Here is a 17,379-nt window from a genome sequence, read left to right as displayed (position 1 = left end):
AGTGGAAAATGAATTTAGGAGTTTTCAACTACCAGGACATACAAAACACATATGTATATGTCCTGCCTTTACTCTACATATCACCCTGCCCTATGGGTTACCTAGGGCCTACATTAGGGGTGACTTAGATGTGGAAAAAGGGGAGTTTAGGGCTTGGTGAGTACTTTTAAATGTCAAGTCAAAATGGCAGTGAAACTGCACACACAGCCCTTGCAATGGCAGGCCTCGGACATGGTTAAAGGGCATGTGGGTGGCACATCTAGTGCTGCAGGCCCACTAGTAGTATTCAATTTACAGGCCACGGGCACATGTAGTGCACTTTACTAGGGACTTACAAGTAAATCAAATAGGCCAATTGGGAATGAACCAATGTTACCATGTTTAAGGGAGAGAGCATATGCACTTTATCACTGGTTAGTAGTGGTAAAATGTGCAGATTCATAAAACCAGCAAAAACAGTGTCAGAAGAGTGGAGGGAGGCAGGCAAAAAGTTGTGGGATGACCACCCTAATGCTGTCAGGTCTAGCACACCACAATCACAAATAAATTTCAGTTAAGTCTCAATAAATTAATCCCTGCTCAACCCTTGGTAGCTTGGCTGATGAGCAGTCAGGCTTAACTAAGGAGACAGGTGTGTAAAGCAGTTAATATCACCAAAACAGTAAATAAGTAAGACACAACACAAAATAAAAATCCAACACCAATTGTTAAAAATAGAGAATATTTTTTTACTTTAAAATGACACAAGAACAACAAAGATCCAATATTAGAAACAGGACATATGTATTGAAGATTAAAAGCAAAAATGTGCTTTCTAGTGCCTAAAAGTGAAAAGTGCCAGCTGCGGCTATCTAGAACGGGACCAAGTCATAGTTTCAGGCCAACCTCAATGGAGTGAGGGCCAGATACATCGAGTGGTTGGGGCCGATCATGTTTTTACCTTCGCAATTAGTGCGATGCCTTGGTGAACCCCTGGAGGCCTTGACTTCATCATCGAAGAGCTCTGGAGCGTCCAGAGGGACAAAGAAGTGGATTGAGGTTGAGTTACGGCTCAATCTCGGCAGCTTGACTCTTGACGAGGAGCTGGTCTTCTGGAGTTATTTTCAAAAAGCTGTCCAAAAGTTCCCACACTTTCAGAACTTCTTCTTAAAGGTCCTTTGTGGGTCTTAAGGGGTCCACAACACCAGCCAGGGTCCAGAAGCTGTAATTTGCCTCTATGGGTTTGAGGACTACAGTTCCCACAATGCACCCAGTCAATCCAAGTAAAGTTCAGGTGAAGCTGGTCAGCTGGGTTTGTCCTGTGGTAGTTGATGCAGGTGACGTCTTCCAGCACTTTTCTTCCTGTTGCTGAACAGGGAGTCCACTCCTTGATCTTTTAAGAGAGGTAATGTCCTCTTTTGTGAAGCCTTGAGAGTGCAGCATGTGCAGTCCTTCTGAGTGCAGTCCACTCTTTGTGCATTCCAAGGGGTCAGTAGGGTAGTCCTTCTTCAGAAGTTTCCAAGCGGGATCTGAGTTGCAGTGCAGCTCTCCCATATTTATGCCAGATTCTTGGCTGGCAAGAGGGGGGTACCCTCAACCAATGGGGTTCAATTTGCCACCCCCTGTTATGACCACTTGGGAAGTGTGGCATATTTCATTCCCAGAATGCACATTTCCATAAAAATCAAAATGGAGAAAATCTCTCCTTGGAGTTCAGGTCTGCCTAACCCACCCCTCAGATGTGGCTAATCTTTCCCTACACTCCCCTTACAACCCCTCTCCTAATCTGGCTGTGGGTGCAGGAAGTAGGGGTGGGCCTGGTTCCTCTACTATCTGCGCTTCTCCCTTTGAAGCCCACTTCCTGTCCTGGCATCCTCAGGCAGCAGATCTCCACCCACCAGATCTCTCTACTGTTTCAGCCCCAGGCCTCTTCACACCTAAACAGGGAGCTGCTTTACTCAGGTTATCAAAGACTGGCCAATCAGAAGAGGCTGCTACAGGGCTGCTTTAGATAACTTCAGGAAAGCAAGTTCTAAAACAACTTTCCTACAGTAGTTATAATAAACCCAACCTTGGCAAGTTATTATTTTCATACTTTGAATTGCTGTTCTTGCTCAATCCTGTCAAAAGTTAGACGTTATTAAAGTGTAAAAAACGCCTTCCCATGTTAACTCATGGAGCTAGTAGCAGTACATTGGGGAAAAATGGAATTGGCAGTTTTCCCTCACCATGGCATATAAAGCATCTTTTACAATGTCCCTACGTTTTATAACAAGACACCCTACCCTTGGGGCACCTAGGGCTGGCCTCAGAGGTGAACTATCTGTTATAAAAAGGTAGTTTTAGACTTTAGAAGTACTTGTAATTCTGAGGATGTATTTAGTAATATTTTTATTTTAAAACCAGCATGCAAGGCAGGACTGGCTTTAAAATGACAGTAGACACTACAGCAGTGCACATTTAAGTGCATTAAATTCACCGGGGTCTCTAAACCTACATGCCCTATCATATAGTAGGGACTTAGAGGGAGGTTGTTTGAACCAATTGTATTTACACCAATTATCATATGCCCTTTGAACACAGCACTGGCCCTGGGCCTGGTTAGCAGGGCCCAGAGCACGTCCAGAGCCAGTGACCACCACTATTATTTAAAAAATGGGAGTAATCAGGGTAAAAAGGATGACTTTCTCACCTAATCTCTTACAGGGAGCATGTGCAGAGGACTGAGTGTAGAGTTGTAGGCTCTACAAATGTATTAAAACGGTGGGGTGTTTCTCCCATAGAAGGTGCATTTTACAATGGACTTAAATATGGTTTTACCCTGTCATTGTATATAAATTTAGGCATGCACTGCATATGGTTTAAATGATTTAGGGGTGTGAGCAGAAGTAAGCCAAGTGATTATGACAGTGACCAATTGGCGTAGGTGATACTTGGCAACACAGTACCAGCATTCAGCTGGCAGCACCTATCTCAACAGGGTGCGCAACAGGTTTTAGAATCCCAATCATTTGTTAGGGAGACAGATATTCAGGCCCAAACAGCTAGTATGTGTAATGGTAAGAGGCAGGATTATAACCATTAACCAGGTGTCTGACACCAACAGACTATGAGACCCCTCAATTTGAGCTTTCTTTAAAATGCTTTTGGGTCTCCTTAAATATGGCAAAGCTGGTCCAATTGAACATTCACTCCCTGCAGACAAAGGGATCAAAGGCTATTTTTATCCTATCCTAAGACTCCACTAACCAGTTTCCCATGTCACATCTGGGCCTGAAACCTTTCACATAAATACCCAAATGTTAAGTAGATCTTCCACCATATATGACATTTGTTAACTATTAATGGTGGGATGCTGTGTCCACAGTACATGCTTTCCACAAAAAAGAGTTCTTCTCACTCTGCTTGGACTTTTTTTGCCCAGGAATATGCTTCATGGTCAAAACACAGCTTAAAGCACAGCCAAGCCCATCACCTTCTCTTCTTTGGAACAACATCAGTAAGAAAAATGGCCTAATTTAGAATTTGGTGATGGAAGATACTCCAATTTCCAGAGGGCATGTAAAATCTGTGTCTACGACCTAAATTTCCTCTGTTATAGAGTCATTCTGGTGATAGACATGGAGTCTTGTGGTGACAGACATGCAGGTGGTGGATTCATCTCCACCTGGTGTTTGCCTGGCTCAGTCCAACTTCACCAACACTAAGAAGTCTAGTTGAGTACTCTCCTGCAACCCCCCCCCCCCACACACACACACATGCATATGTACAATAAGGGCAATGAAAATCATAAAACCAACCGAAAATAGAAGAAATGCACATGTCCATCATTTGTGTTAAATTTCATGCTTTGCTTTTAGGTTTAGCTGTGACACAGGTGAATACTCTTGTGGATTTCAGTATGTAACACCATATAAGGTCATGACATGGCAACAAAAATATAGGATAAAAACAAAGACTACACCTGTGATGGGCCAGAAAATGTAAACTCTTCATGGTTAAAAGTCAAGGAATTTGATCATTAAAACTAGTGTCAAACCTACCTGTTTCAATCTCTGTAGTGTTGCTGTTGCTCCCGCCACAGCCCCCATGCAACGCTTTGACGGTAATGCTGTACTTTCTGCCACAAGGAAGATCGCTAACTTCGCAGCTGGTGTCCGCAGAGGTGCACACGAAAATGTTATTGATATCAAGGAAGTCTGTGACAGTGGCTTGGTAGAAGTTGGCTCTGTCACTCTGGTCCCATGTGATAGAGACATTATTTGATGCACAATCTACATAACCACTAACAACTGCAGGTGGACACGGGGCTGGAAATAAAAAGAAGAAATGCCATTTTCAATACTATGCTATTAAACCTGACCATAAAGTATAGAATTAGAGATGAGTAACTGAGAGTTACAGGGATGTTTTTTACTGAGGAGTTCTAAAAGACATCAAATTGACCATGAAAGTGAAGCTCGATTTACTTATGATGTCACGCAGAACACTAAGGTGCAAAACATTTCTGTAACCAAGTTACCCATCCATAATTCATGTTAAATATGGCCCCCAAATCATCTTTCCCTGCTTTTAACTACTAGGCTGAGACAAAGAAGTAATGGGGGCTCCTGCCCACCCTTTCCCAAATGTAAAAAAATATTTATATTTTACCTTCCAACTTCTACCTATCCCCACCACCTTCCCTGTTAACCTTCTCCCCCCTGCAGCTGTGCTTTCTGCTTTCACTCAAAGGAGAACATCAGTGCTGCACTGGCAGAGAGCTCTGTCAGCCTGGCCTGGAAGGCCTTTATGATGTAGCAATAGTAGGTAATGCCTTTATGTTGTAGCAACAGTGGGTAAGGAGTTTTGTTATCAACTGTTGCTATGACGATGTAAACGATAGAGGGTTCCTATGGAAGCCATGCATGACAGAAAGATTTAACCACCTGTTCCTAGTAAATTGCAGATGACACTGGAACAGTTTTATCAAAGTAGGTGATGCATATAATCACCGGCAGCATACACCGACAGTCCTTTTATGTTTCCCTTTGTTTCCATGGAAAGTAGGTCTCAGGTCATCCCCCACCCATTTTGACTTTTAGCTCAACAGGTCTTCACCACAACCACTTATTTACGATTAAACATCCAAGCCTTTTGACAGGAAGCAACAAACGCCAGAGCCAGAGGTAACTGTTCCAGTGATCCCTGAATCCCGGAGATACAAAGCAATGTATCCTCTATATCCACCCCACTAAAGGTCAAGAGATCGTCATAATTCTCTCGGGTTGACAGATGTGAAATGTTCCATCTTGGTTAATTGTGAGCTTTGAATGACTAGAGTTCACACAGTTTGTATTTTGCTAAACTGTTTACCTGCACTCAGCGCCAGGCCTATAACCAGGCCTATAAACTGACACTACCCGACCTTTTGCTAGGGAGGCAAGAGATAAGGGGTAGCAGAATCCGTTCATCTAAAGAAAGCATCTGATCTGATCATAATTATTTTTATTATGTGACCTTGTCAGAGTAATGCGTGGGTGAGCACACATATTCCAGAATGGGTGTGTGTGTATTTGTGCATTTTTGTCTGGTATGGCAAAACCTGTGGGGCTCCTCTGCTTGTACCCATTAACTTTGAGTGATTGATGACATAAACCTACGTACAGTTTACTACTTCCTGTGCACATGGAATGCAAGTAACCATGATCCCAGCTCATGATATCATTCATTTTAGGCTGTCAACATGCTTCTGCGCCCCTAATTCTCATTGATTCTTCTCTGCCACTTCCTGCCTAGAGTTACAAGCCTGTGTCTTAACTCAGGCCACTCATAAATGCATAAATACGGATCCCCATACCACCCATCCCTCTCCTTTTATCCTAATGAGTTCCCTCTGAACAACCTTGTCATTCCACACAACTTAACACACAGTAAACACTCATCTTTAAAGATACGCAGGCAACGTTCCCATCTCTCACTACCTGGTGCACACACCTGCCTGTGATACGGCTTCTTTATAACTATCTTATTTGACTAACATAGCCTCCCCATTGCTGCCATCACCAGACTGGACACCACCACACCATGCAGGCCACGTTCACTCATGACTGTTCTCTTCCCTATAAAACATTATTGTCACCTGCTACAGTTCTTCTCCATGCGCACATTGTAAAAATATAGAGGACCCCTCAGTCCCTGGGGCAATGGGAAACTTTGATACAGTCTTGGACTTTTCAGTATATACAGCACTCCACATCATCCTTGGTGACCTGAATCTCAATCTTAATAGTATTCAACAGCATTCATTCTCTGTTCATTCTCTGCCAGAGCACTCTGACGAATACCTGACCCCCACTGACAAGTATGAAAATCCTCTTGCCCTCATCCTCACATCCGACTCTCTAGCTCACTCATCGCCAACCTTCAGCCACTCCCCATCTGACTATGAACCCCCACAGCACACCTAATGAAGAGGCTAATTTCCAAATCCAAGAACACACCACACTCAACCCTTGCAAGCATGGACGAATTTAGGGACAGCCAGATGTAGCAGCTACTATTATTTGGTTGGCATTGTTTGGGCCTGTCACTGCTTTGCTTCCTCTGGTCCCAGGAACCATGAGAGCAGAAAGTTAAGATGTCCTTTGTGGCCACGTTTATCTTCTATAGTTTCGACACCTTGCCTTTTCCCTAGTCCTTCAGCATCAAATAAGATGCTATTAAGAGGCTGTGAATGGGACAAATAGTCAACTCCTTCGATACCTTCAGATGTCAAAGGATCTATGATGCCACTTACACTCCCCCCATTATTTTCGTGAATTCACAGCCATGATATGGTACCTCTCGGTAACCATGTTCTTTTACTCCTTGAGAAGATCAGGATCCGGTTTCCCTGGAAGATCCTTTTGAGTATTCTTGCACCATTGCAGTGGTGGATTGGCCCACCAGTAAACAAACAAATTTGCAGACATGTCAATGCCTGGAAAGTTCTTAGGTCGGGGAGCGGGTGAGAATTTCGCAGTCACATGTCCATCAACGCATGACATGACACACTCATCACTAACCTCCGTGGACATTCATATGAATGCATTTTAGCCCCCTCCCCACTCTAGCATTCAGGCTTCGCCAACCAATTTTCTCCTGACCATCACGCACCCTCCTGCCATTCTAATTTTTACTTGTAGATAATTAAGTATATATATGGATTGTAAACCAACCTGAAACACCTCTATTGTGTCCAAGTTGACGTGTAAGTTACAGCTGGGCATGCTCTTTTTATTTCCACCAAACCAGCTGTCATATTTGCGACACTACTCTTACCATCTTTGACTCTGTGTCGGGCATATAGGAAGGACAAGTGTTCTGCCCTTTAGTTGTTTTAACCTTTTTGGTCCTTAATGCCAACACTGACTGAGTCTGAATCCCCACTCAACCAAATGTGAATATGAGGCCCATTTTGAATGTGAAAATAAAGTAATACATTGACAGAAATATCCTCTTTTGAGTACCTGTGTCAAAAAATAATGTATCACTGGAGGTACTGTGGCACTTGGCGTCCGTGGCTGTGACAGACAAGGAGTAGGTGAGGCCGCACTGGAAAGAATTCAGCTCGCAGGTGGTGTGGGTGGTGTTACAGGTCACAACATGCCCATCCGTTGAGTTTGCATACACGCTGTACGACAGCACTTCACCAGAATGGCTCCATGAGACAGTGGCAATGTTCGTTGCGCAGACGGGGTCCAACCAAAGACTAGTAGGAGGGCATGGGGCTGTTTAAACAGGTCATAATCAAATATATCAAAATTGAGAATATACAAAACCATTTGCAAAACATTAACATGAAATACAAAGGCGAGTACAGCTCATGAGAAAAGATGGAGGTTTGAGATCTTAAAACATCCTCATTCACTGAAGTCGCCTACTTCTGTGCAAATGTGTGCAGTTCTGACAATGGTACATTCATGAATGTCTTATTCCACTTAAAACAGGGTTGCCAGTGCAGATCTTGAGTACATTGATGGAGAGTAGGAACAATGTAAGACCCTTCCAATGAGCTTTAAGGAAAATTGACCCAAGAGTCAGGCAAGCATGTCATTCTTGGGCCTCTTCTTTCGGGAAAGCAAGAAAAAAAGAATGAAAACTAGGGCTATTATGAGAGACAGTGTAGTGATGTCCATGACTCAATATTGGAGCAGCAACCTTTTTATTGTCAATAACGTGTTGTCAAAACAGAGAATGCCAGGAACGGACACTGCTAGAACGCAGCCTGATCCCAAAGATTCCATGTTCAACCATGTCAATTGCTGAATGGAGATCACACACTATCAGCGCACAGGTGTGGTTCTGATGTCTGGCTGTACACATCAATTACAAAATAAACATTAGGGTGGTTTGGTTCCTTTGTGACAAGAGAAGCCATTTTGATAATCATTCAGGAGACCCTTGCATTTGGGGTGGGAGTATAGCTGCAAGGTGACCACTCTTGCTAGTGATTTGACTGTGCACAGGAGATCTAATAAAGACGTGACTTTCACCAAAAGCTCAGTATTTGTGGTAGGCTTAATTAGTACCTGAATAATGGCTGAATGTTTTATCTAAACCCTGTTACCCCTGAGAGATGTATTGATGAGTTGGGTGTGAAGCATGGAGGTTATGTGGACACCAATAATTGAAGGTGTTAGATGATAGATAAGGTTTGAAGTATGCTATGGGTTTATGGTTTTACAGTAAATAATGGTTCCACAAATTCAGAAAGCATAGCATGAGTGGCACTAGGTGGATGGTAAGGGATGGTGAAGCAGTGCTGAAGAGGGGCATTCCTTTTTCAAGTTCACTCACTGCATCAGGTTTTCACTGAATTGCTGCAAGGGAGCTAGAACAGTTGCTTTACGGGATGGGGAAACAGCTCACAGAAGAGGTGTAGGACTTCCTTTGAGTGCATTACACTTTTTGGGGGTTGGCTCTCTATGGGGTCACTCTATATCAGGATATGCTGGGTCTTGAGAACCTGACTATATGAGCAATTATTTCCTTATTTTAAAAAGTGTGATGGTTCAACACTTGCAACAAGAAAGTGACCCCTACAATCTATACCAATCAATGTAATAGCTGGTTCTCATTGGACAAATAAATACTTAGACAGATCGTCAAATCTATACATATTACCTGTTTGTATTTTTGTATTCGTTGACTCAACAATGGCCGCCTCAGCATCAAGTGCTTCCCAGGTGACGTTAAGCAGCTGTCCGCAGGGGAGGTCTGCGATGCTGCAGGATAGACCTGATGTGTCGCAGGATTGAGACCCATTTTCACCTACTGTTAACACCCGGTACGAGGTGGCTCTGTAGTGCTCACTCCACCAGAAGGAGGCAGAGTTGTTGTTGCAGGACAGCGATGAGTTTACCACTGATGACGGGCATATCCCTAAACAGTTAAGAAATTCAGAAAGTCAGAAAGCACACAGGAAATTGATTCAATTGGTGTTCCTTCCTCAAATTGATGACCCTCCTTGCTTGAAGACTTTGAAGTTCACAGGCAAAAGGATCCACATTCTCTTTTTCTGAATTACAGAACATACACCATAAAGTCAACAAACACACAAATGAAGCCGTCCTAAAAATGTGGAAAGCTCAGTAAACCACTGTAGCAGTCTGCTGAAAAGTAGACATGTGTATGTGTAGTCATATGAGTTGTGTGCACATAAATGCTATATAGGTACTTTCTTAATCTTGTTATGTTATGTGTATTTGCAAAGTGAGCTATCACCAGCAAGGGTATTCTGGCACTGAGCAGGGGCTAGGGCGTCGATTTGAGGGTGGGGGGTGTTTCCTGAAAGAGCCAAATCTTCATCTTCTCACAGAACTCACGTAGAGAAGAAGAAGAGGCTCAGATGTGTAGTGGAAGGTCATTCCAAGCTTTAAGAACAGCGTATGAGAAGGCTCAGCCACCAGTTCTGTTTCTGTGTATGTGTGGGAGGCGTGCGACTAGGTTTGCATAGCTGAATTATTCAATAACATGTCCAATTTCGTTTCATTCCCATGGGTCGATGCACAGCTACCTAAATGCAGGAGGAGTTAAGGAGTAGTGAGTCTATCTAATAACAAGCTCTAAATACCTTGCCTGCCTGTATAATAACACTACAATTAATGTACTAACCGTATGTGTCAAATACTCACCTCCATAAGCAGCATGTTTGTTTACATGTAAACTCCCCTTCAGCTCTAAAGATTTAGGGCATGCTCACCATTATAAGATTATCTTCTGCAGATCTAAAATGCTACAGGTAAGAACTTATTTAGTCTCAAGAAAATCAACTTTTGTCTCTCAATATCTAAAACAAATCCACTGGCTTCCAATAAAGATAAGCCTTGGTAAAGTCAATAGGTCTCTATTTTATGAGGCCGAAGTATTGGCTTTGGCAATTAATTTTACAGTTCTTTCTAAGGTGCTCCCAACTTGACATTTACTATATGCTCACATAATACAAACGACGAGAGAACAGATTGACAATATGGGGTAAGAGTTAACTGTCTGGGGTTCATCAGCAAATCTTATGCATCTTTAGGACTGTGAGTATTTGAGTAGCGCACTCTAACAGAGTGCCCGCCTCAAGCCGCTGTATCTTTTCTTGAACTCCTTTGGAACACAAGGACTGTTGGGATGGGTTATAACTAACTGTAATATGGCTGCTGGCTAAGAGACCAAACACTGGTCTCTTTTTATCAGCATGTTCTGGTGATTTGTACACAACACAGTAGTTTTTAGCCTGGTTTATACTGAGAATTTGATTACATTTTAGAGATTAGGTTATGTAAAGTGTGCATAATATAAGTGAACATGTCCTACTCACATTATAAGACAAAGGTGTAAGTGTCAGATGAGACGAAGCTCCATGAGCAATTACATACCAAGCATTGACAAAGTTGATAGTGTATTTTGCACTTTAGCAAGCAGGGAGATAGAAAGATTGATTGTGGAAGTTCTCAGGATTGTTCTGTTTTTCCACTGCTACTTAATATGTGTCTTAGATTTATTGTGAACCTTTTCATTTTCCATTCTTATAGCAATACAATGCTATTCTGTCCATGCGTCAGTGGTGTCCGGTCAGATGTTTCCTTTCATCAGAATATTAAGGAAACTGGTTCATACCAAGAGGACTCAGGCTCAATGATTTGAAAACCAAGGTTTTCATGTTTCTGGTATGGCATCTACTAGCCCCAAAACTACATCACCCCCTTCCATATTGTTTAATGCTGATGCTATTCACTTAAGTAAAGTTGTAAGGGCCTAATTTACAGTTTGGCAGCATAAGAGCATCACTGTAAATTGGCGATCTTCCTGTATCCCAAAACCTGTGGCTTCCCTGCTCTGTTCAGAGACAGATGTGCCACATTTAAACTGGAGAAGCATATCCTGCTGGGCCTGCTGGTGTAAACCTGTGACCTGGCAAAAGAGAGTATTAAAGGATGTAGAATGGATCTTGTGTACAGGGAATAATCTCACTGCGCCATGCACATTTGTTATTTAGAGAAAGAACACTCCCTTTTGGGAGTTTTTTCCTCTGAACAAAAAAGATAGCAGTGTGTCTACTTTAAAGATTGTGTGCCCTTAGCATACAATCAGTGTTGTAAAGGGAGCTGCAGCTCCCTCCACAGTACAGTAATCCTCCCTTTTCCCCTGACCCCTTATGGCAGAGCCTAGATGAGATCCACTATAGCCTGCATACAATGCAAATAAACAATAAATAAATCAACGGTAGAAGGTTGTCAGAATGCCTCCAAATGAATCAATTCGGGACATACGTCCAGTAAAGGAGTGTGGAAGAATATCACTTTGCTTAGAGTGGCAAAAATCCTGAAACCAACCCCCACTTTGTGTTCAAATCTAACAAAACATGGTCTGCATGCTCTTAAATTAGCAATTTCTGTTAGAGGATTTCACATCTCCAATAGCACAATAACAATATAACTGTTGAACAGTGCTTAATTTGTGCCTGTTGTTTCCCGTGCTGAGGACTGGCACTTATTTTTGAAGGCCGGGGTTTATTCTTCTGCCTCAAGCATTTGCTGCGGACAAAAGACACATATGAAAGAGCGGAGGAAGAGAAAAATGAAAAAGCGTCACAAAGGGAGAAAGTAGAAAGCTGCAAGAGTGAGCTGAAGGGGCAGGGAGTGGCTTTATATGGATTGAAGAGGCCCGAGATGGCTTCAGGATTGCGCTGCCTCAGTATTCCGTGTTCCCACATTTAATTGCAGCAGCCACGTGTTTAAGAGGAGGGCTTTGGGCACAGGCACGTTTTTATTACAAATTAAGCACTGCTGTGGAATATTAACAGTAGTTCATCTAGTTATAACTTCTGAGTAAAACGGCCATTTTGTATTGTGAGGGAGTGTATTCGGACCCATAGTTAAAGAGTGTTTTGCTTTTGGACGGACTTATTGTAAGCAGAAGTTTAGCACCGATTTGAGCAGTAACATCTAGTAGCTACATTTCAAAATAAAGTCCACAGCTGTGCAGCTGGGGTAAGAGGCTCTGCACAGGTTACAAGCGAGCATGTTTAATGGCTGAGAGATGGTCTGCTTGTCTAACTCAGCCAGGCATCTGAGCACAGGTATCACTATGGCAATCGGCACCCAGAGTGCAATGCGTATGGCCTTATAACAATGTTGATAATTCAAGAAGAAATCTTTTAGTTTCTTCCTGACCTAAGTGTTAACTCTGTAGTCTTTAAAATGTTTACATTTTGGATAAAGAATACCTTAACTGTAACTTTTTTCCTGTAGTTTATTGGGTCATGAACGCAATATCCAGAGTTAGTTTTCCTCTACCTCTGTCAGCTTTATAATGAGCAGAGCCAGCCTTAATGGAATTCACCCCTGTTACTACCCTGTTAACCCATGTTAACTACTCTGTTGGTTAGCTGCTAATTTTCAAAGCTTGCCCTGGAAAATAGATAAATTCTAGGAGACTATATTTTTCCTGCGAGAGGAAAGGGTGGGAAATGCAGTCTGTATCCTGTGATTAGCTACCCTCTCTGACATACAGTGGCAGATGTGGTCGCTACAGAGGGTTTCTTTGAAGCCTGGAGGGTAGAAACCAGACCTGGCTGGATGGACCTTGGCATCAAAGAGAAGAATCTTTCTCATTGTTCCTACAAGTTGCCATTTAAAATCAATCCAGGAGGCTGTGCAAGAAGGTTGGACAGTGAGGGAGTTAAGCCCTGGCAGTGTGATTTAGGTGTGGAGGATTGGTTTGAGTATGGCGTCCCATCTTCTGAATACTACACCTCCACTTTTAAACATCTGCACAAGGCAGGGCTGGCTTTAGGGCAGTGCAACTGGTGCAGCCGCACTGGGCACTGACCTTGGAAGAAGGGGGGGCTGACCTCAAAGGGGGGTGCTGGGTTTAGCAATTGCTTGCAATTTAAAAAAACACAAAGATTCCTTGTCTGTCCGGCTTTCAGGTAGAAGTAAAATTGTGGATATAACTCTCGGGACTCATGTTCCTGCTCGAGAGAGCGCGATCGTAGTTTTGTCTGGTGGCAGTTTTGACTTGCCATAAAGTAGTGCAGAGGTTAATATACCTACTGCAAAAGACGCCTACAGTGCAGACCACAGATCTGTATTTTATGTGGATAGCTGAGTGTATTACTGCTTTTGCCACAGAGATCCTTTTGTTACCACAGTTAATAAGATACAGCCCTAATACAGAACAGTGACTGTTAAGAACTGTCATCAAAGAGCTGCATGCAAACTGCATAAAATGGGTTAGGATGTTATACTTGTTTTCCTCCGTCTTTCATTACCTATTCCTAATGTTGCTAAACATGGTTCATATGGGTAGCTATATATTCTTATAAGTACAGCCAGCTTTTACCAGTACTTTAAAACAAATTGAATGTATGTGAGAGAGGGGCTATAGAGGCTTGAAGGGCCCTTTTGCTCAGTGGTAGTGAGGGAATCCGAGAAGGAGGTAAGGGGGGTATGCCAAACATTATTGTCACACTGGGCATCACCAACACTAAAGCCAACCCTGGCACAAAGGAAGAGCTTTTGCAAAGAGAAGAATAACAGGAAGAAGATGAACAGGCCGCCATCTTGGAGGAACCCTGTCTGAAATGATGGGCCCCCTGAATTGTACTTGTAGCTCTTTTGTTGGCCTCTGCCTCCTGACCTATAAGCACAAGCTTCCAGCCTCCCTTTTGGGCTAGCAGAGGTTGGACATTTTGGGTACCTTGAGGGAAGAAGGACTTTTGTGGACATGTCTGGGATGTGGTTGGTATGGGAGTGGATGCTACAGCTTTGTGCTGACACACAGACACCCTACTAATAGCAGAAGGCCAGGGTGCTTGGGTAGTGCAGACAAAGAGTGTGGTATACTTTGAGGAAATTGGGCGCTGCTGCTAGGAGACCTCAGGTGGTGAGACTACCAAATGTCTGACAGGAGGGCTATTCCAAAACTCATTCAACCTACTGCTGCTAGGAAGTAGGAAGCAGCGGCACAGTGGGGCTATAAAATTTCATAAAACACCCCAGAAAATTCCATTAAAAATGTAGAGGTCAGGTGGCCCCAAAAATACCACTTCTGGTAGGTGCAGCACACCTCCACAAATAAAACACACTAAACAGCACCTGAAAACTCCTATGAGGTCAAAGATATATTAAATAGAAGAGGTCACATGTGCACAGCCTCCTTGCAGTCTTCAGAGGGAAGAGGGTCTCCTGGAGCTCTATGGGTCTGCCGGGTTATGAAAATCACAACCGCATCTAGTGGTTTTCAAGATTTCCCTGGGAAGGGGACCCAGGTTGAGTTGGGTCTACCCCTGAGGCACTATCACTCCATTGATCAATTCCACCATTAGGGGTCAGTGGACCATATTCTGTTTTACCTACTGACTCCCCAGCCTTGATCTGGTGAACTGTGAGGAAGAAGGGCTCCAGGTCGGAGGAGCATAGCTGCACTTATTCGTGCAGCCCCCTCTGGCTGTGTGTGGTCTGAATGGGAATAAAAGAACAGCTGGCTACCCCTGTGCATGGAAGTGTAGGCAGGAGTGGAGCCAGTAAGACCACAATCCTTGAAGTCACAGCAGGAATTTGCACATGTGCCCTCGGGAAGAGGCCAGGGCACCCGGATTCCAACATGACAGTGGGCACATCACATCATTTTTAAAGACACCAAAAGGAAAAGTGTGGCCTGCAGTTGCATCAAAGGGAACAAAAGGAGAGTCTCATGACATTTGCATATGTCTTCTGGTGGTGTCCTACGAGTAACAGGAGTACTGCCCAATGTATTTTCTTGAGCTGTTGGGTGGGCAGGAGCTGCTGCAGTCCCCCACAGCGGTGCTCCAGTGGTTTTGAAAAGCGGGCCACCTTAAGTCTCCTGCAGCCTTGAATTAGTGACCTTGAAAGAGGTTTTAGTTGGTTGCAAACATTTCTGTGGATCCTGTTTTGATTAGGGGTGCATGGCCCGGTTGAGTTTCTGGGTCATCTATGGTTGATAGGCTTCTAGATGAATAGTGCAAATTACACTTTTCTTGAACAGCTCACTGGTTGCTATGGGAAATCTGCCATGTCCCAAAGTTTTTTTTCATTGTGAAAGTTAAAATAAGTGTATCTTTATTCACATTTGTTCACATTGAAATGCCTATATTCTTATAGTTAAAATTGTGATGATATTTTATGGTAAAGCCTGTAGCTCTAACTTTTTGTGACTGTATAACACATATTTGCTATTTTCATATATTGTGGTACTGTTTTTTTCTCGATGTTAGGTTATGCTGGGATGCACACCCCTATAGGTGCCTCAGACATGCGGGCTTAAGTTTACATTTGGGGGTTATGTGAAGTCTGAGTCCCTTTTGCCCCCTGTAACTTGTGAGGCCTTATAGTACTTTTCCCATAGGCATCTCCACCTTCCATTCTGTACATATTTGCATTTTTCTGTGTAGTATTTAGTATTGTGTACTCTTCCTTTTTAAAGAAAATACACTGTCTGGACATTGTTTTATTGAATGTTATTTTCTGCATTACTGACGAGCTCACAGCACCTCCCTGAGTAAGGCTTAGACTGCTCTGCCTAAGCACCCTAAGTGTAGGTGCTGAAAGGGCTACTTGGTCCCCAGTTATAAGGTCTGCAGTACAGGTGGCCCAGGTAACTCTGTTTGTCCTCGGACCTTCTGACCTGGATTTCTCACATCTACAAACTCTTAATAAAACGTTTATCTATCTGTGTACTTGTGAGTAGTAATCCCACCTATTTATAAACTCTGAGTAGAATGCCCATCTTTTTATTTATAATCTACACATGGTAAAAACTACTACATAAGGTTAATCAAACCTCTGTGCCCTCTGTGTGGGCGAATACCCTATTTTCGAGAACCAGAGTGTGCCCTAAAGCCCTACGTCATGACCCTGGCATCACAAATATAAGAGTAGTTACCCCTCAGAGGACAGAGGTTTACTTAGGCTCATGTAGTCACGTTTGCCATGTGTGGTATATGATATTCGTTTGGGAGGATGCAAATGTAGACAGCCCACTCACTCCTCTTAGTCCCCTCATCCCCTCAAGAGTGGGGTTTATATGTGCTGACATCTTTTTATTTACTCAAAGAAGTAAGCCCAACTCTCTGCAAACTATGAGAAATAATCTCTGAACTTTAAATAGAAATTTCATCAGTTTCCAATTCCAGTAACAAGCCCATCTACCTTTCAGTTTTGAGACTCAAGACACTCTATGAACTTCCTATGAGCTATGAGCTGTACATAGTTCTATGAACTTTAAATAGTAGAGCTATCAAAGAACTCTGAATAGTAGACCGATCTATCTAGGAACCCTGAGTAGTACTTTAGTCTGTCCTTCAACTTCTTGTAGTAGGTTCATTTATCAGTAAGCAGTGTACCCATTTTTGTATGTACAGTTACAACTAAGCTAATCAATCTAAGAGCTCGTGGGCCGTCACTATGAGTGGTCCAGTGTTTAATGCAAAGTTTATTGCACCTGATAAAATCCAGACTCCTCAGGAGTGGGAATGTGCTGGACATGAGAATAGCACATATTACACTTTTTGGGGAATTAACAAGTATATTTCCCCTGATAAAGTTTGGCAAACATGACTTTCTGAAATTTACATGGGAAAAATCGCTGAAGTGTGATGTATCATTCCAGTCTGTGATGTAACATGAGTTACCACACATATAGGAACTATACAAGCCACTCGCAATGAGGTCCTAAGTAATGAGCCCATGTGTCTTTCAAATCTGAGTTGTTAGCTCATCATTCGATTATTAAGTATTAAGTCAGTCTGTTTATGAGCTCTTTACCTATGGCCTCTATGTAGTAAGCCTGCCCATCTAGCAACTCTGAGTAGTAAGCGCATCTGTCTATGAACCTTGACTAGGCAATTCAACTAACGAGTCATTT

At 42.9% G+C, this 17,379-nt stretch overlaps 1 protein-coding gene across 1 annotated transcript in view; it reads right to left on the bottom strand.

Annotated features, from left to right (window-relative positions):
* LOC138293267 (pneumococcal serine-rich repeat protein-like) overlaps positions 1-17,379 on the bottom strand; it is a 335,396-nt gene that overhangs the window by 127,918 nt on the left and 190,099 nt on the right. The window contains exons 35-37 of the mRNA XM_069232401.1: positions 9,127-9,384; positions 7,470-7,730; positions 4,023-4,289 (exon numbers count right to left, since the gene is read on the bottom strand). Coding sequence (XP_069088502.1) covers positions 4,023-4,289; positions 7,470-7,730; positions 9,127-9,384 — 786 coding nt within the window. The remainder of the gene's footprint in view (positions 1-4,022; positions 4,290-7,469; positions 7,731-9,126; positions 9,385-17,379) is intronic.

The sequence above is a fragment of the Pleurodeles waltl genome, chromosome 4_2 (genome assembly GCF_031143425.1).
Source record: "Pleurodeles waltl isolate 20211129_DDA chromosome 4_2, aPleWal1.hap1.20221129, whole genome shotgun sequence".
NCBI classification, from domain to species: Eukaryota; Metazoa; Chordata; class Amphibia; order Caudata; family Salamandridae; genus Pleurodeles; species Pleurodeles waltl.
The sequence above is the reverse complement of the archived record's forward strand: the minus strand, read 5'-3'. Positions and strand labels throughout refer to the sequence as shown.